Consider the following 21048-nt stretch of genomic DNA (forward strand, 5'->3'; position numbering starts at 1 on the left):
ACAGGGTTTGAGAGCCCTGCCCGAGTAGTAGTCTATGCCACAACAGGTGTCTTTATGGCAACTACAACAAGACCAAAATTGTTCTTTAAAAACAAACAAAAAAACAATGGGAAACACTCCCATTGCTTAATAATGACATTCATCCATTAACTGACATGCCTTTCATACCTAAATCAAACAGTCAACCAGTTCATAGAAAAGTGAAATGAGAGCAGAGTGCACAGGCAACACATGAGATGACTGGGCTAAAGATGGAGTCCATCTGTAGTGTTAATAATAAAGTCCTTGCTGGTGAACAAGAGGGCAAGAGGAAGACTGATAACCGGCTCTTTAAAAAGAGAGCACCCTTTGAACACGTACTCCAGCATAGTGGAAAACAATTAACATTTATTGACATAATGAACATGAATGTAAAAAAAAAAAGAAAGGTAGAGACAATCCCTTAAAACAATCTTAAGACTAATCCATTTAGTGTAAACTTAAGTTAGAAAACAAGACACATACAAAATGTTCAGCATCTTAAAGATTTTGGGTTACATCCATTTCGCAATGTGGTAACATTCTCACATGTATAAAAAAAATAAAAAATAAAATCCTAAAACATACGTGTGCAATTAAAGCAATGGAAGACACAAACCATGCTCTCCATTGCTGGCATTTGGAAGATAGGATATATTGTACATTTACTCTCTGGTTCACATAGCAACAATCTATTGCATAGTTAAGGACATGCATGCGTTAGAGTTATCATGCAATACTGCTTTCCACAGTGTTGAAATGGTTGTTTCCATCGATTGACATCACAGTGGCACAACCATCTATCTACTTAAAAGCCGAAAAGGATAATATTGTTGCAGGCAGCTGATTTCTCTGTGAAAGATGATTTCACAAATAAAATATATTCAAAGATGAGGATGGGCCATAAAATAAAGCTTTTCATCACCTAAACGTTGACAATATTTTTTATGTCCATTTTGTGAAAGATGTGGTAAAATGTATTCGTAACATGGCAACAGGAGAATGTAACCGAACAGGTTTGCAACCCGGGTCATCAGCGAGACTCAAGATCATGATAAACTAGTCTAGGCCAAGACATTAAATCTGGAAGTCAACACAAGTCTTCAGAAGGGTAAAATACAAAGCAGGATCATGGAGTTAGCCAGCTAACTTGTATAAATATTCTGAAATCTTTCTACAAAATATAAAGTTACGTTTGAAATGGGTATGCTCTAACTAACCATAAAATCAAGTTATTTCTGGTTGCTTATCAAAGTTAGCTGGCTAATTCATTGATTCTGTTTTGTAGTATACCCCTCAGGTCAAGGCAAAGTAATTCAGTGAGCTAGCGCTGTTATTGGATCAAAAGCCCACCATTTCACCAGTGTTTGCAGCAGCAGCTCACTTAATGACAGTGTAGCCATGGGCAACAATAACAAGTGACAGGTTGTCAGGCTGTTGCTGAGCCCCTACACAATCATTAATATGTTAATATTTCACATGTAACAGTGGGGGTTTCATTTTCAGACAGACTGTAGATTTTGGCAGCAAAATGTCTGCAGTGGGGTTTAATATTAAACTTGGTGCAGTAGGTTAGAGATAACAAATCTCGAGACCCTGGAGAAACTGGGTCTCTTACATTGTCGGCAAGCGAAATATTACAAAATGTGTTAAATGCCATTTCAGTAGAAGGGTATCTGAAGATTTCAATATGTTACAAGCAGACCACCAAAAATGTTTACCCTGGTATCTTAAAATCATAATTCAAGTTATCATATTTAACATAGAAGGTAAGACTGATGAACAGTCTTGAGAACTATTGCACTGAAAGGCTTGGGCATGGTAGATTACCAAACGGGTTACAGCAAGACACAGGGAGAGTTCAGTAACAGGTCAAAAGCTACAGCTAGAAAAGCTTTGCAGATATGGGGGTGGCACCAGATCTGACTGAAATGACTATCATTCAACTAAGGAGAACATCCCCATGCAGGGCCTGACAGTTGTACAGTTACGTAGATACGCTTCAAGTAACAGCAAATAGCAAAACATTCAGTGCAGTGTGTGTTATTTAGATTGAATTGACTTCATCTGAAGACCGGACAAAGGCAAATAAGCACAAATGTTCAACTTAAATGAGCGGTGTTGGATTTTATCAGTACTATACAGCAGCCTCTGGCTGCTTTTCCATACATGGCAGAAACGTTAATCTCTCATGAGGTACCACAGGTTGAGAGGTGCTACCAGGACAGGTAACTGGACACATAGATCAGGGGTAGGCAACTAGATTCAGCCGCGGATGGCCGGGGGCCGGAACATATTTAGAATAATTTGTACACTGCAAACTGACCATAACTAAGCCCAAAAACAGATTGTATTTGAGAACAATCATTTCATACCTTGATTACATTGAGACACGAGCACGTCTCTTTTTTTTAATTCAAGAGAATACTTGGAAACAGAGTTCGTAAACTAAACCCATTTTTTGACCAAAAACAATTCCCAAAATATATACATATATTTGTTTATACTAAAAACTTTGGGTAGTCCCCCAACCCCCCCCCAGAAAATCACTTCCTGGCTGGTTTCGCGCCACAGGACGCCTGTTGCTGACCCGACATAGATATATATATATTTTTTTCAGAACCTCAGCATTTTAAATATTTCAAACAGTGCCAGTATTGCCCTTTGAACAGCACCAGGTGTAGAAAAGGAGTAACATTTTAGACTACTCCACAAAATATCTTCAGACTAGTGTACCCTTACAGCCTTAATAAATGTCAAGTCCTAGACCCGTTACTCTAGTTTCACATAACCTTTTTAAACCAAGTAAATGTAATACATAAAAATTGACAGTAATAGATTTTTTATTAACTATGTTACTGTATATAGCTTTGTTCTGGGGAAAAATATTCCATACTCTATTTACAAAGTGCTATCTTAAAACATTCCTATTCAGTTTTGTGTACAGTAGTAGACTTATACCATACTTTGCCGAAGGCAATGATTTGGTTCCATGACAGGATAGAAAGGCGCTTTTGATCATTTACATCTTGCTTATGAAAAGAAAAATACAAGTATATATATATATTATATACTCTCTCAATCTATATATATTTATATCTTAGGCACACAGGGAAAAAAATGCTGCATACATAAAACAATGAGACTGCTATCGATATATGATGTCATTGAGGCTTCTGTGTTGGGCGTGCAGAAGATTGCATGGCAGAAAGCTTTCTGGAGGACGCCTGCTTCTCAAGAGGCTTTTTCCCATTGGGGGGAGAATAAAGACTGGATTCAGAAGTGGAAGACTTAGATTTGCCTATAATAGGTAACAGAGAGCGTCTGACTGGGGTGGAGGGCTTGGAGGACTCCTTTACCTCAGTGACGACCTCGTTCACATGATGCCCTGAGGCATTGGCCGACCCATCCTCCTCCTGAACGCTCAGCCTGGCTGTCCTCTCAGAGGCCTTCTTGGCCAGGATGCTGGTCTTACCCAGATCGGCCGACCGGCGGGACTCTCTCTGGCGCAGGGCGTTCTTGAAGAACGACAAGCCCTTGTCCTCTGACTTGTTGCTGTGCCTAGGGTCCCTGCAGGAGACACTGGGGGAGCGCAGGCTGGTGACAGAGGAGCTGCTGATGGAACTCCGCAAAAACCTCCTCTCTGGACGGACCCCCTCCGCAGTAGTCTTGGTGGGGGTCCTGGCTGCAGCGTTGCTGCCCCAGCGTGGTCTATCAACCAGAGGGCTTACTAACCCCGAGTCCCGACTGCAGCTTCTCTCCAGCAGCTTCTTCCGACCAGAGGTGGTCTTCTCAAGGCTAGAGGCACTCTTCTTTATGGTGGGGGAGGGGGAAGCGGAGGACAGCGGTGTGGAGATGCGTTGCTTGCGCTGGGGGGTTCCATCTGCCGAGTCAGGACCCTTGGAAGACAAAGACTCTTTCTTTTTGGACGGGGTCTTGGCGGGCGTAGCACTGCCGCTGCTGGTGGTCTTGTCTTTAGAGGTGGTCGCCTTGGGGCCCTTTACCACAGGGCTGGAAGACATTTTGGATGTAGAGGATTTGGGGGTGGAGGACGAACACTGGCGCTTCTTGGAGTTTTTCTCTGGCTCAGACTTGATGGAACTCTTTTTGGACCTGGCGCTCTCTAACTTTGGGGCAGATCCGGCAGTGCTGCTCTTGCGTTTCTGCTCTTTCGACAGGGGGGCTTGTGCGTTTTGGTTCAGGGCTGTTATCTGGTTGTTGTTGTACGTCGGGTCACTCTTGGAGCTCTTCTTATCGGCCGGCGTGGGGGCCCTGCAGTAGACTTCGTCTAGGATCCTCCTGCCATGGTCCTGGTCGGTGCTGTTCCCCTCCATCATGGCCAAGGGGGCCCTGCCACCAGGGTAGCGCTCATGCCGGCTGTAGCTACCGAAGCAAGACGTGGATACCTTGTCATCACAGGCCTCCCCCCTTTCTCCTATCCTCTCCAAGGGGGGAGAAGAGCGTGAGTCCAGGGAGAAGCGTGAGGGGGAGTTGGACCTCATATGGAGCTTGGCAGAGAGGGACCAGGAGGGCTTCATGCTGTTCTCACTGAAGGCCAGAGGACTGGCGATGGATGACCTGGAAGACAAGCTCTGACGTTGGATGCTCCGAACAAAGGGACGGGTCGAAAATCCACCTAAATAGATACAAATAAATGAGTTTACACTAATGCACTAGACTCACTGAAAGGATATTTTAATGCCCCTTTCTCTCAACTGGGCATAGTAACATATCCTGTAAGGTTAGAAATAACTAGCTAAAGGAGGGAGAGAGGAGGGCAAAAGAGGTGAAGATGGAGAAAGAAGACAGAGAAACCCAGTGTATCTGACCGTCATCTTCACTGCGGTCCCCTGTGGTGAACTCCACCGACTCGCCCAGGGAGGCCAGAGAGGTGCGTCTGGAGGAGGCCCCGGAAGCCAGGCTGGCCGGCCTGCTGCCTTGGAGACGGTTCACCCAGTGGTCACACAGAGATGAGCTGGTGGAGCCTGGCACAGATAGACACGACAATCAACCCCTCAGGTCTCTCAAAGATAACCAAGATGTTGATGCTACTGTCCAACTAAGAGTGGACAAACAGTTTTAATGTCACTTAATGGCATTTCTCCTGTAGCACCACGTAATACACCATCTTAACGAAACATTAGTGTCAGGAAAATCCCACACTCCAAGTCACCACTGACCTGCTACGGAGCTGTTGGCGGACCAGGAGGGGATCGTGTTCCTCCTCTGGTAGAACAAGATGTAGGCCGTCTGCTGACACACATCATCATCAGCAACGGGCTGGACCTCACTGTCGTCAAAGCAGTACCACTGGCCGTCAACAGAGTTCTTACAGTAAGCTGGGGGTTAGAAGAACAAGAGATTTAGGGTGATGGTGAAGAAGCTGTCAGAATGTAGTGTTATTTTCCTATCCATCTACCTCCAGTCAGTGACTACTACCACCTTACTGCTAAACCACCGGTCTTACCTGTGTAGTGGCCTCCATGCATGTTTCCGTGGTGATTGCAGACGGCGTACAGGTCGTACAGGTAGTCGTCAGGGTTACGCCCCAGGCCGTAGGGTCGTCTCCATGGTGACCAGTGAGAGGGCAGGCTCCAGCTGCTCTGGGACCTCTTCACCATGTGAGGAGCCATGTCCATGCCAAGCAGAGGGAACCGCACCATGTTCTGCATCTTCACCCTCCTGTCAGCTTCCTTCAGGACACAGCAGTAAACACAGTACCCAGTAAACTGAACTGTCGCTACACATGCCTCAGACAGGCAGGTGACAGGTCACCGGGTAAGACTGAATAGTAGTGACTGAACATGGACAAGACAGAACAAGCAACACTGACTGAAGGCAAACCAAGAATAGGAACCAGTCGGGCCACCCAAAGCATGAGCAACTACCGTTACAAAAACAAAACCGGAATGATTGGACACAATTCTCAGTGGGGGAATTGGAAGGGGTGCTGAACGCTTTGTTGTTGCTGCAGTACCTGTCTGAACCTCTTGAGGTGCAGTATGAGCACATCAGGCAGGGTCCACAGGCTGAGCTTGATGCGGCCTTGCTGCAGCTGCTTGCAATGTGGGCAGCGCCAGGCATCATCCGGGGCCAGCTGGAACAGAGACAGACCACCCACACACACACATCAAGGAAAAGCTCCCCACCACAGTGCTTTTAAAATCAGTCTCACTCACAGAGGGAGTTCCTGACTGATCTACTCCATGTTTTCACAGCACCTTCATTTCTGTGACCAGTGCCAGTTCTTAAACTGACCAACTCTGGCCTCTGCTAACCACAGTGTATATTCAGTCTATCTGGTGTCCTTCCAGACAGAGAGAAGCCATTATAAAAATGCTGTATTTCAAACATAGAATTAGGGGCAGAATATCCAGCACCCTCAGCATTTCAACAAAATTAAAGGCTATTGGATATTCAGCTGTGGAATAATAAACAAACCCTCTGGTAAGAAGAGAATGTTCCTTTTTCCAAGTCTCTTTTCTTGTTTAAATACATACAACAGCATATAAATGCATCGACAGCCATTGTGTGTGGCCTTGTGATACCAACACAATGTGTGTGTACTCCAGTGTTACCTGCTCCTCTTTGGTGTAGAGCTGGAGGCACTGAGCGAGGGTGCAGGCCTGGGGCTGATGGTGTTGCTCTCTGTGCAGATACACACTCTCAGCATCAGGGATGTACTCTTCCTCAGTGAGCCCAAACAGACTGCATGGAAGGAGAATCACAGTCAGCCAATCAAATCACTCAACACACTGCCTCCTAACACACAATACTAAATCTGACACTTCCCAATATGTGGGTATTGCTTAGGTAGTCTAATACTTAAGGATTTCATTCCTTTTATGTTATCCTGTCTCCAAATGTCTAAAGGCACCAGCATGCTTCCCAGCCGAAACAGTTCCTAAGAGTTTGTGCATATATTATGATGGCATTATGTGACGTTTCTGTTAGTTTTGGAGTTCGGTAAGGGTTTTTTCGGATGTTCGGGCACAGTAGCCGAACTGACCCGAAGTCGGTAGGCGAACAGAGCCGAAGTCGGTATGCGAAGTCTACACCCCTTCATCGGTGATTGGTCAACAGTAAGGATTCTTCAACAAAGCGTTTGTCATTCAACGAGAGACGGCTTGTTTTCATGCACATATTTTAAATTCAGAAATAAATAATGCACCAGACATCTTAGTTAAATGTAAAATTGCTTGACTATGAACTCCTCGGCAAAAACGTCAAAATGAATGACAGATTTCTTGTGTTATCTTCGATTCATTCTGACTATTTTGTGGAAGTGTATAACTAGCTTCGGCATCTCAAAATGGACAAACAGTACTATTGCTGTTTTTTTCTTCTTATTTATCAAGCGACGGTATTTAAAAGAGTATGCAAGCACACTCGTTCAGGTTTGCCAAGCAGAGTTCGGCAAGGCGCCCGCCAAACTGAAGCATGCAGACTTTTGCCTTAAAAAAAGCAAAAACAAACATCAAAGTGCCTCGTCTGCTATACTCTCTCACCCCTGTCTTTAGACAAACAATATATTTTGTTGAAATTAATATTTTTTGGCTTTAAGGGATGGGCATTTGACATCTTTTCACTATTCGAATATCTGGATAATCAAAATACATACGTTTAAAAAAACACACAACAATTTCAACGATTTTACAACATTATAGTTAGAAAATCAGTCAATTGAAATAAATTCATTAGGCCCTAATCTATAGTTTCACATGACTGGGCAGGGGCACAGAGGGTCCCTGGCCAGTGGGTCTGGGAGGGCATAAACAAACCCACCCACTTGGGAGCCAGGCCCAGCCAATCAGAATGAGTTTGTCCCTGACAAAAGGGCTTTATTAGAGAAAAATACTGCTCAGTTTCATCAGCTGTCCAAGTGGCTGGTCTCAGACGATCCAGCAGGCGAAAAAGCCGTATGTGGAGGTCCCGGGCTGGCATGGTTACATGTGGTCTGTGGTCGTGAGGCCGTTTGGATGTACTGACAAATTATCTAAAACGACGATGGATGCGGCTCATAGCGGAGAAATGAACATTAAACTCTCTGGCAACAGCTCTTGTGGACATTGCTGCAGTCTGTATGCAAATTGCATTCTCCCTCAAAACTTGAGACATTTGTGGCATTGTCTTGTGTGATAAAACTGCAAAGTTTAGAGTGGTCTTTTATTTTCCCCAGCACAAGGTGCACCTGTGTAATGATCACTCTGGGCACAAAATTTGAGAGAAATAAGCTTTTTGTGCATATAGAACTTTTCTGGGATCTTTCATTTCCTCTCTTGAGTAGGGGATGAAAAGCGTGCCCAAAGTAAACTGCCTGTTACTCAGGCCCAGAAGCTAGGTAGATGTGGATAGAAAACACTCAAGTTTCTAAAACTGTTAAAATAATGAGTATAACAGAACTGATTTGGCGAAACCCCGAGGACAAACCATCCAGGGGAAGAAATAAATTGAGGTCATAGGATTTTCCAATGGTTTTCTATGGGATACCCTTATTATTAGGGACCTGGTTTCAGTTCCTATGGCTTCCACGAGATGTCAACAGTCTTTAGAAATTGTTCAATGTTTTTCTTTTGAGAATTGAAGAAGTAGTCCTATTCATTGTAAGTGTCACTCCAGGTAGACTCTACTGTTTTGGTGCACGTAAACTGGAGCGTGCATCACTTTGTTTTTATCCGGTATTAGAAACAGTTTATTCAGTCTAAAATTGTATCTATTATTTACGTTTTAGGGTACCTGAGGTTGGATTAGGAACGTTGTTTGAAATGTTTGGACCAAGTTTACAGGTTAACTTATTAGATACTTTGTAGGCATGTTGGGCGAGTTGAAACCGGTGTATTTCTGAATCAAACACGCCAAATAAATTATTCATTTTTGGGACATAAAGAAGGACATTATCGAACAAAATCACAATTTGTGATGTTTCTGGAATAGTTTGGAGTGCCAACAGAAGAAGATCTTCAGAGGTAAGGCATTAATTATATCGCTATTTCTGACTTTTGTGGCACAAAAGTGGTTGAAATATGATTTTCATGTGTTTGTATGCGGTGCTCTATCCTCAGATAATCGCATGGTTTACTTTCGCTGTAAAGCCCTTTTGAAATCTTACACAGCAGCTGGATTAACAAGAAGCTAAGCTTTATTTTGATGTATAACATATTTTCAAGAATGTTAAATATTTGAATTTGGTGTTTTTGAATTTCGCGCTCTGCAATTTCACCGGATGTTGGCCAGGCTACCGTCCCACCTGCCCATCAGAAATTAAACATGCGACCAACAATTTACATGTTGTGTTTATATTTTTGTTCAGTATAGATTTTTTCCCAAAAGTTATGAGGTTCAAAATGTACCGCTCCAACTTCACTTGGTACACATGGAGCCTTCTTTGATGGTAGTGCTTCTTTGATGGTAGTGTTTAAACATGGCGTTTATCAAAGAAATGCAGAGCACCAGTAATATTGTTGTGCAGCGTTCACTCACTAATCCTTGGTCTCTTTGTCCCACTCCACCACTATCTTGACGTGCGGCGGTCCCCCCTGGCCACAGGACTTGTACGCTCTGCCAAGGAAAGATTATGTTGAGGAAAAATGAGAACAAGACAGTTTCACAACTTAAACACATATCAACCAACAAGCTGTATTTCTCTTATCTTCAAAACACTACAAATCTAAGTAAATTGGATTTACATTACCCGTGGGGCTGTCTTTTTGTATGCTGTACACATATCTACCCAGCTTTTTAGTGTGTGTACTGTGTGACAAACTCCCATTCTGTTCAATTGAATCAGCAACTGGGACAAACTATAAACCAAACCTGCTGAGCAAGCAGTGTGTGAAGAAACAGATACCAAAACATGTAAAGGCACGCCATTTAACTGTTCTGGTGACATCAGAGCATCTGATCTGGCATTCAAGTGTGGTTAAAGGATTACAAGGAGGCAGTAAACTGTAAACAAAATTGTGAATTGGTGAGAGGAGGTGGTGTTCAGTAGGAAGATAACATTTTGAAAAGGGGAGATAATACCTGAACACAAATGTCCTTTTTCTGGTGAGAACCGTTTTGCTATGTGCCCTACTGAACATTACCCTGGTTGAGAGCTACAGTTGAATAATAATATAAAATATTCCATTTAGCAGACACTTTTATCCAAAGCGACTTACTGTCATGAGTGCATACATTTTTTTACGTACAGATGTGCTTTCTTAATTTGACCACTGTTGCTACAGATAATTTTCCTGTGCGTCAGGAAATGCAAACTTATTGCATTTGAGGTTTAATGAAAAATGTATCAACCCCTACAAAAATGTCCATTAATTAATAAGATCCACATAATATAGAAACTGGTCAAATTAAGATATCACATCTGTATTGGTGGTCCCGGGAATCGAACACACTATCCTGGAGTTGCAAGCACCATGCTCTACCAACTGAGCTACAGAGGACCAGGAATAACAAGGAGACTGACCTTTCCACTGTCGGGTGACAGAGAGGCTGCTCCTCTTGGGGCAGGAGGTACGTGATGCCAACCACACCAACCACTCGTAGGCTGAAGGGCCCCACCTGCAGATAATACCAGGACTTTAGTTACTCACTATCCCTATTCCCACCACCTGACTGCTACGTATAGACATGTTGCCACGGCCGTGCTTTTCAAACCAGACCAACAACATTCTAGTCAATGAGGCAACTTAAACGTCTAACATGCCATTACATGGGAATCAACTGTTTATTTCTTTAGAGTCTAAGACATAGGATAGGGGGTGCTAAACTGACATATGAAATTGTTTTAAGATGGTCATACTATGGATCATTTAGCTATTTGATTTTGAATTTTAGGACCCTTTTATGTATAAAAAATATATAAAAAATGTATTTGACAAAATTATGATTTTGGCCTTTACTACTAAAGCTCATAGAAATGCATTGAATAACACATTTAAGAATGGCTAAAAGGAGAGTCAAGCCTACCGTTCAAAGGTTTAGGGTTATTTAGAAATGTCCTTGTTTTTGAAAGAAAAGCAGATTTTTGGTCCATTAAAATTTACATCAAATTGATCAGAAATACAGTGTAGACATTGTTAATGTTGTAAATGACTATAGTAGCTGGAAACGGCTGATTTTTAACGGAATATCTACCCAGGCGTACAGAGGCCCATTATGAGCAACCATCATTCCTGTGTTCCAATGGCATGTGTTAGCTAATCCAAGTTTCATTTTAAAAGGTTAATTGTTCATTAGAAAACCTTTTTGCAATTATGTTAGCACAGCTGAAAACTGTTGTTCTGATTAAAGAAGCAATACAACTGTCCTTCTTTAGACTAGTTGAGTATCTGGAGCATCAGCATTTGTGGGTTCAATTACAGGCGCAAAATCACCAGAAACAAAGAACTTTCTTCTGAAACTCGTCAGTCTATTCTTGTTCTGAGAAATGAAGGCTATTCCATGAGAGAAATTTCCGAGAAACTGAAGATCTCGTACAGCGCTGTGTACTACTCCCTTCACAGAACAGTGCAAACTGGCTCTAACCAGAATATAAAGAGGAGTGGGAGGCCCCGGTGCACAACTGAGCAAGAGGACAAGTACATAAGTGTCTAGTTTGAGAAACAGACGCCTCGCAAGTCCCCAACTGGCAGCTTCATTTAAAAGTATCCGCAAAACACCAGTCTCAACTTCAAGAGTGAAGAGGCGACTCCGGGATGCTGGCCTTCTAGGCAGAGTTGCAAAGAAAAAGCCATATCTCAGACTGGCCAATAAAAATAAAATATTAAGATGGGCAAAAGAACTGACACTGGAAGATTGGAAAAAAGGAAGATTGGAAAATAAAGTGTTATTTATAAAAAAAAGTTTTATTTACAGACGAATCTAAGTTTGAGGTGTTCGGATCACAAAGAAGAACATTTGTGTGACGCAGAAAAAAATGAAGATGCTGGAGGAGTGCTTGACGCCATCTGTCCGGCATGGTGGATGTGATGGTCTGGAGGTGATTTGGTGGTGGTAAAGTCGGAAATTTGTACAGGGTAAAAGGGATCTTGAAGAAGGAAGGCTATCACTCCATTTTGCAACACCATGGCATACCCTGTGGATGGCGCTTAATTGGAGCCAATTTCCTCCTACAACAGGACAATGACCCAAAGCAGAGCTCCAAACTATGCAAGAACTATTTAGGGAAGAAGCAGTCAGCTGGTATTCTGTCTATAATGGAGTGGCCACCACAGTCACCGGATCTCAACCCTATTGAGCTGTTGTGAAAGCAGCTTGACCGTAAGAAGTTCCCATCAACCCAATCCAACTTGTGGGAGGTGCTTCAGGAAGCGTGGGGTGAAATCTCTTCAGATTACCTCAACAAATTGACAACTAGAATATCAAAGGTCTGCAAGGCTATGATTGCTGCAAATGGAGGATTCTTGGACGAAAGCAAAGTTTGAAGGACACAATTATTATTTCAATTAAAAATCATTATTTATAACTTTGTCAACATCTTGACTATATTTCTTATTCATTTTGCAACTCATTTCATTTATGTTTTCATGGAAAACAAGGAAAAGTGTCCCTAAGTGAGCCAAACTTTTGAACGGTAGTGTATATATATATATTTTTATACACATATTTAACCCCTTTTTTTGTGTAGGCTCAAAACTACCTTCATACTTCCATTAGTTTCTTTGAACCAGTACCTGGTTATCTTCAGACGAGTCCTGAGACATTTGTGGGGGTCATAGAGCAAAACAGTTTGTGGGAGTCTTACTTTGCATAGAGTGGTCATAATAGTTTCTAGGTCAAACTGTTCAGATGCTACAGACCTTTTTGTGAGAAGAACAATTTTCGCGAAGTCTCATGGTCTGACAAACACCGCTCTAGCTCTGTCACCGTTCACCGCAGATGGGGAAGTGCGACACTGGTGGATACAGTGGATTGAGAGGCATCCAATGCAAAAAAACATCTCTAGCTTAAACTGACGGATTTTGATGGTGATTTTCTTGGTTTGTAATTGATCAACTCTAGGGGGTTAAATGCAGTAAACCACAGTGCCTACTAGTGAAACTCTTTTGCCATATCGTGATTTTTTTTGTTGACCTGCTTTCTGTAGGGTTGTGTTTCCATTCACTATCCTCCACCCACCTGAATGTAAACTCCTGGCCTGAGCAGGTGATGCATCTTCTCCAGGATCTCCTTCTGCAGGATATCCCAGGTCACAGTGCGATCCATGTACAGAACAAATGGAAGACCAAACCTGGAACAGAGGGAATGATATTCTCCTGTTAACAGACTCCCAAGTATATTTTAATATAACAAAATGTCATATGACCTGCATGGTGTACGGTTTCAGAGGATAGTTGAAAACACTGGGCAGTAGTACCCATAGAAATACAATTCCAACATCGCAGTCAATATTATTAATATTTCATCTCTATAGTACCTCCTCCCTTGGTGACCGGTGCAGGCTCGGTTACAGATCAGCAGGACCATCTTGTCGGCCCCTGTGTTCTTATTGGCTGACGCAGTGGCAGGAATCATGGCTCCTTGCATGAAAGATGGAGTCCTGCTCATCTCATTCCCAAACTTTAAGTTGTTCTGGTTCAGGTTGGCAAGGAGACTCCCTGGATTTCAAATCCCAATCGGTCATTGATACTCAGTCAATATTTCCATATACATTACAGAGAATGCATGACAAGTACACTACCAAAAAAAACTTCCATTGAGAAATGCCCAAAACGTATTGAATAATGTGATATCAACAGTAGATGAATAGTGAAGAGGTACCTCTCTTGGTTCGAATGTTCTCTAGTCTGAACATCTCAGGCGTCTCAAAGGCAAAGATGGAGTCGCTCTCCTGAATGATATCGAGATCGTCGTCGTCATCACAGAAGGAGCGGTGGAAACCGTCGTAGTACATCTCCGTCAAAACAAACTGAATCAGAGGGATGTGGAGATGGCCAAAACAAATCAATACGCTGCTGCCATTTAGTCAACACTGAAACCTCTTATTCAGATACGATGGTGAAACAGATTAGAGTTAGGCCATGCCCATTTCAGTGAATGAATTACAGAACATAAATAAACGACATCAATATTCTCTACAGTGTATAGGCCTACCTCTTCTGCAAATACAGAACAATGGTAAATATGGAAGACTACACACCATGATTGAAAACCTCCTCCCTTTCTCCTGGAGTCCTTGCCCTATCCCTCAATCATGACAACTTTTCTTATTCAGACCAGGATCTCACACACACTTGTGTTCTGCTTAATGTGATCCAATGACAGCACTGTATGAAAGTTTCAGCCACATCAAACATAAGGCATCAGTTCTGTTGATCTTCGATAAAATGGGCTCTGTTCCAGTGATCCCTTCATCCTGATTAAAGAGACGATGACGCACTGGCCTAATAGTACTTACGACAACACTGTAAAGAAGTTATTAATACTGAAATGGGCACACCTGCTGGTACAATCAGACTATTACCCAGGGATGAATCATTAAAGGAGGAAAGTAAGCCTAAATAGGGTGCTCCTTTACTGTTCTTTTCAGATAACATTCCATTGAAATCCTTAGTAGCGAGGTAGCACCGGAAAATAAAGCAATCAAGTTAACTTCTGTGTGTATGTAACCTAGTAAGACAGAGCTGAGGCTGGTAGGGATAAGAGAGCAGGAAGGAAGCAGCACCTGGTCCAGGGGGATCTTGGTCTCACGTGACACAGCATCTCGGAGTCTGGACACGGTGCTGTTCAGGGGCACGGCCACGCCGATCCTCATACAGTGAGAGTACTTCCCCTGGTAGACCACTGTCACATACAGAGGCCTGGGAAGAGAAAGGAAACATGGGAATGACAGGGATCAAATATTGGCACCATATAAGGAATTACAAAACACCAGATAAAAACCACTGACAAAGGCCAGGAAATAACAGAACGGACAAACTCAACTTTCGCCAAATTAAACACAATTATGTCCAATAATCAACCTCCTAGGAGAGGACACGTATCCCAACTCCCCTAGTAATGCTGCTACAACACTGTCTGGAGACTGCTAATTTGTAATTACTCTGTGAGAGCACTGAGAAGGATTCCTCTGGTGACTGTGTGGATCAGTGCTACTCTAAGCTGACACTAAGAATTTAGCCAGCAGGCACAGCAACGCAGCTTTTTCAGGAGTTCAGTTTGAGACACCCCACATTCTGGAGAACCCTCATTTTTAAGATGGTTGCCATTTCTGCGTTTCTCTCATTTGAACTTCAGTTATGTGGGATCGGTCCTTCTGTAGCTCAGTTGGTAGAGCATGGCGCTTGTAACGCCAGGGTAGTGGGTTCGATCCCCGGGACCACCCATACGTAGAATGTATGCACACATGACTGTAAGTCGCTTTGGATAAAAGCGTCAGCTAAATGGCATATAATATTATTATTATTATTATTATATATTACATCAGCTCAACTATGGCCAGAAACAGTGGCATAAGAGAAATAACCTAGATGCTTCAGACTAGTGATAACTGATAACCCAAAGTTGAGTAACAGAATTGTGTTTCTGGGAGAAGGAAGAAGTAGTAGTGAAGCCAGAGTGGTGAGCCATTGAGCCTTGGTCTGGAGAACCAACATTCTGTCATCAATCAGATTACAGCCAGAGGACATCACTGTATCATGAGGACAAAAAAGGCCATGCGTGTCCCAGGTACCTCAGTTTAGGAGCATTATGAATCCTCAGCTGAGTGAGCATAAAGGTAGTTTTGACTGCTAGGCACAAATAATGAAACTCAAAATACTAAAACTATGACAGAAAAGAACCTAACATATTCCTAAAAAGTCATAGGCCTACATCTTCATTTCAGATTTAAAAGTAAGTCTATTTCCCTTTTTGCTTTAGCCATTGAGTGTTTGTCTGGGCATGTAGCCCTTAAATTGACTTTAGAAATAGAAGAGTCCCATAATTACTGGCTTGGTTTGGTCTGCAGATGGGCCAAATATGCCATTTTGGAGACTAAAATGACATTCCTTCTTATTTACTTTGCTTCTGCAACCCTGGGAAATTGAAATGAACCGCAGTCTCAAGTAGTCTCATCCACAAGTCCATGCTAGGTAAAGCTCCGCCTTATCTCAGATCACTGGTCACGATGGCAACACCCACCCGTAGCACGTGCTCCAGCAGGTGTATCTCACTGATCATCCCTAAAGCCAACACCTCATTTGACCGCCTTTCCTTCCAGTTCTCGGCTGCCTGTGACTGGAACGAATTGCACTAATCGCTGAAGTTGGAGACTTATCTCCCTCACCAACTTTAAACATCTGCTATCTGAGCAGCTGTACATAGTCCATCGGTAAATAGCCCACCCAATTGACCTACCTCATCCCCATACTGTTTTTATTTATTTACTTTTCTATCTCTTTTGCACACCAGTATCTCTACCTGCACATGACCATCTGATCATTTATTACTCCAGTGTTAATCTGCAAAATTGTAATTATTTACATGCCTTTTGCACACAATGTATATAGACATTTTTTTTCTACTGTGTTATTGACTTGTGTATTGTTTACTCCATGTGTAACTCTGTGTTGTTGTCTGTTCACACTGCTATGCTTTATCTTGGCCAGGTCGCAGTTGTAAATGAGAACTTGTTCTCAACTAGCCTACCTGTTTAAATAAAGGTGAAATAAAACATAAAAATAAAATGTACATTTCAACACTTGTCAACAGTCTTGTTCCTCCCACCAGACTGAAGTATGGAACACAGCAGAGGTGTGTACTCACCTTGTGTGAGGTAAGAGGATGGGAAGGGAGATGCAGAGGAAAGGATCAAAGGTGTTGCTCTGTTTTTGGCAATGCGGGCAGGTGAGCGACGACCTGTTGGTAAGAAAGGGAACTCATTTGACTCAAAAGAAGTCATGAGGAATAAACAGAATGGAGATTATAAAACTCAGGGGTAAGCATCAAATAAGACCTACCTGTACTGGGCCTGAAATAGCTCTTGCACAAATGAACCGGTAGAGAGTGGAAGAGAAGGCCCTTCTAGACCCCCATCATCCTCTTCCACTGGTGGCTAATAGGACAAAACAGAGTGGATGAGCTCTTACTGCATATTAGACGATTTAGGATATTGAGGCTGTATTCTATTCACTAGGTCAATGAGCATCCAAAGCTGTCTGAAAAACATAGAAAGGATAAGAGACCAAAATACAAACAAAACTGCCTGTGACGGTGCAGCTCTGACTTATCCTCAAGGAACTATGAGCATTTGACAAGGAAGACAAATCAACAAAAGCTCTGTGGGGTCTATTCTGGTCACGTCTCTCACTCTGCATGTCTAAAGTCTTCTTCATGCGTCGGTTCGGCTGGCGCCTAAGGTGATCCAAACGAATGTGCACGCATACTCCCTTAAAAGACCTTTGCTTTTAAAACGAGAAAGTGACAATAGTACCATTTGTCCATCTTAAGATACCGTAGCCAGTATAAACTTCCTCAACATAGTCAGAATTCATCTAAGATAACTGAAGAAATCTGTCATTACATTTTTACGTTTTTGCTGAGATCTAATTTGCACAATTTTACTTTTCAAGTGAACAAAATTTGAATGAAGAGGATTTGTGATGACAAACTCTTCATTGAAGAATCCCTACTGTTGACCAATCACCGACAAAGGGGCGTAGACTTCGGCTACACATTTTGGCTTGCCTCGAGATAAAACGTCAGCACGAACAGCTGAAAACTCCTTGCCTATGACCATAACAAATAAAATGTCACCATAATATATGCACAAACTGTTCCAAACTGTTTCGGATGGGAAGCAATCCAGGAAAGGGACACAGAACACCATCACTTCCTGTTCATTCTCCCATTAGGAGGTGAATCAGTCAGTACTCCGTAAAGTAAGGAAGTGAGCTCTCTCTCCTAACTTGTTTGTTCCAGTGCTCTGGAAGATTGATGCCTGATATGGGGCTCTGCGTTCAGAAATGGGTTAGGTCTGTAAATCTGTCCTGCAGGATGCCAGGCCCTTACCCTTGCTCAAATGTTAATCCGTTTGGAATGTCTGAATGAGGCTTCAAAAGACATCACAATTAGCCAGCCACCTCCTGTCACCTCGTCCACTCAGACTGATGACTCGCCTCAGGTACAGCTCCATTCACTGCTAGCTCGGGGTCACATCACTAGCTGTCTCGTTGTGCTAACCTGGCCACTACCACCGTTCCTGAAGTTGCATTAGTAGGCCCTAACTCTATGATGCGCAAACAAAAGTTTACCTTAATGGAAGGCCTGTTGTTGGGATGGTTGTTGAGGTCTTCATGTACCCTGTCCAGAAGCCAGAGCAGAAACTCCTGGGCATCATGCTGAGCATTGCCTTTATACTGCAAAGCACTCTTTGAGACAGCATTCTGCAACAAACAGCACAAGCAACGCTGCTTGAAAATTCTGGTGATAGCCTAGTCTCAGAAGTATGATGTAGCCTAAATGTATTTGACCATTTCAAATATGTGTAGTATAGGCTGATTCTGCAGACCAAATGCAGTCCTGTGAGAGAAGCAGTCTTGCTTTATGATACATTGTACCAACTTACTTTGAACTCCCTGCTGTGCTGTGGGGTGTATTCAAATGTCCACAGGGCCCGGACCAGTCCAGACAGCTGCTCTGTCACCTCGCCTCTGTCATGAGGGCCCTTCCTCCCCAAATGCACACCGTTTGTCTTTGGTTTCTCCTTCTCCTCATCCGTTTCCTCGACTCCTCGGTATTGTTCCAGTGCCAAATACTCAGCAAAGAGTTCAGTGTTACTCAGGCACTGGAGGATGGCATTCATGAAACAAGTGTTACCATGGTTTTTGAGACCAGACACTCCAGGGACCTTCTCTCCGAGGAAACGGTCACTATCATCCAAAGCTGGTGAATCTTTGCCTCCAGTTTTGAATAATGTGAAACCCCCGTCGTCTTTGTCACCTTCAATAGCATGCCCATCTGATCCAAAACGGGACAGGGTTGACAGGGTCCTGAGGACTCTGCCCATAAAACTACCCACGGAGCGCACAGAGCCTCGTCTGAAGAGTTTCTTGCTGAAGCTACCAGATTTATTCTCTTTAGTCGTGGCTTTACTAGACATGATTGCCTGACTTGTTGGGCACCCCCTCATGCAATAAATGTCAAATTACAATCTTTCATGTGAGGAATGAGCTGAGCTAGCTAGCAAACTAGAATTAACTTTCAGCTGTCTCGTACTACATCTTAATTGGGAAGTCAAGTTACATCTCAACCCATCAACTAGCTAGTTAGCTAACGTTAGCTAACAGTAGCTTGCTGGGATATATTTCCCATACTAGGGGTACAGTACTGCCTACCATTAAATACGTGTCACCACATTTTCAAAGACAAGTGTTATGTTGATTTAACTGGACAGCTAAACCTAGCGTGTCAGCTAGCACAACAACAATCCATAGCTAGCTAATCAGCTAGCTAAATTGGCTAGCTAGCTTGTAAACTATCCATTAATCCATTTTAAGTGATTCGATTTAGTAAAATACACAAATTACAATAAGCTGACGGAATGCATTTGTATGTGCTTAACGAGTCAACCTATCAACTGACGTTCATGCAAATCGTGTCTTGTAGCTAGCTGATTGTTTTTATAGTTAGCATTTGCACATTAGCTAGCTTTGCTAGCCAGAGATCAAACCACTGCATAAATGAGTCCCTTGCGCAGAAGTGTCCTTCCATCCCACCCGAAAATAGAAATGCAGTTACCAAGCAGAGACGTTTAATTCCGTATCCTTGGTTAACTTGAGTGGGATTGTAAGATTTCTTATGCTTTCCAAGCTGAGGTATTCTCCTAAATCCGACTATCCATTGCAACGGAGCCTTTTCACACTTTCAGCTACAAAAACACGGACACTGCAGGACAGCAGAGAAACAGCTGACGTAACAGAGTCAACGCCAAAATTACAACTGGGGGAGAGAGGGGTTCCACTGTACCATTTTTCCATAAATCAAACGTTTTGTATCAAAGTATCAAAATGTGCACTATTGAATAATAAAGTTAATTAAAAAAAAAATGTATGTAGGCCTATCCATAATCATGCAGTTGACAATAAGGAAATATTTCCTGATGTAAGGACAGTCCAAAAAATATTGATTATAAGACTGACAAATATTAGCTTTTTTGTTTTGGGTTGCAAGTATGAGAGTGTTGGGTCTCCTATAGTACAGGGTGGGGCCCTATGATAATGGGGTTAATGAAAGCTGAGAGGTGGTATTTTTCAGTTCCCACTGAGATCCAGACTGACATCAAGTTGGTCTTCTGGTATTTTAATGCACCACAACATACAAAATGTACAAGTAGGATGGTGGAATCCATCCGTGACTGCCACATCTTGGCTGAATGGCCTCACCATATAGCCTACATTATACAGTGATGGATTTAACTTTATTGAATTGTATGTAACCTATCACATACACATATTAGCCTATCAAAATATAACATTTAGCTCCATGATCTACTAAAACGCAAAACAGAGAGACATAGTAAAACAATATATATTTTAGATCGGTGTTAGAGGAAAGAGAATCAGTCTGATAAGGGAATCAGCAGTCAAGGTCACCAGCATAAAACTAATTTAATTTGAGTCTTAATTGTGCCGGCCTCCTACTCCTCTACCCACCAATCAGCATGTCTTCTGTCATATCGCACAGGACGAAATTAGCCTAATGCAATTTGTCCTTTATATTCTCTAAATTTCAGATGGGAGGGAGAGTCACAGTGAGCTTAGTAATATATAACCTACTTTCAGACATCAGACAATGTCAAACATTCAATTATGTAGGCCTAATGGTTAATGCATTTCCCTTATTGTTTTACACTGAACGTAGTACTGTTTTGACACCTACAAATGATGCCGACCTAAAGACGCAAGGATGTGATGAGTAAATGTGTGTATTTAATTCCCATGAGTCACTTTCCTCATCAATGTCTTTCGTTGGACCTTTAGTTATTATTTTGCTGTGGCTATAGCTATTGGGTTGGTGGAACTTAGAAGTAAGGTAAAAGTAGGTAACCTA

The 21048-nt window shown here is 42.5% G+C and overlaps 1 protein-coding gene across 1 annotated transcript; it reads right to left on the reverse strand.

The window, feature by feature from the left end:
- Positions 1 to 367: 367 nt before the first annotated feature.
- On the reverse strand, positions 368 to 19912 carry LOC118365341 (ubiquitin carboxyl-terminal hydrolase 31-like). The gene is made up of 16 exons (XM_035747478.2): positions 18566 to 19912; positions 18252 to 18383; positions 16959 to 17053; positions 16765 to 16857; positions 14684 to 14819; positions 13780 to 13927; positions 13436 to 13616; positions 13138 to 13249; positions 10484 to 10578; positions 9499 to 9576; positions 6597 to 6726; positions 5996 to 6115; positions 5486 to 5711; positions 5199 to 5357; positions 4848 to 5003; positions 368 to 4654 (listed from the first exon to the last, which is right to left on the reverse strand). Exons 1-16 carry the CDS (start codon positions 19127 to 19129, stop codon positions 3183 to 3185), a joined length of 3897 nt encoding a protein of 1298 aa, XP_035603371.1. The 5' UTR covers positions 19130 to 19912; the 3' UTR covers positions 368 to 3182.
- Between the last annotated feature and the right edge of the window lie 1136 nt (positions 19913 to 21048).

The sequence above is a fragment of the Oncorhynchus keta genome, chromosome 32 (assembly GCF_023373465.1).
Source record: "Oncorhynchus keta strain PuntledgeMale-10-30-2019 chromosome 32, Oket_V2, whole genome shotgun sequence".
Classification (NCBI taxonomy): domain Eukaryota; kingdom Metazoa; phylum Chordata; class Actinopteri; order Salmoniformes; family Salmonidae; genus Oncorhynchus; species Oncorhynchus keta.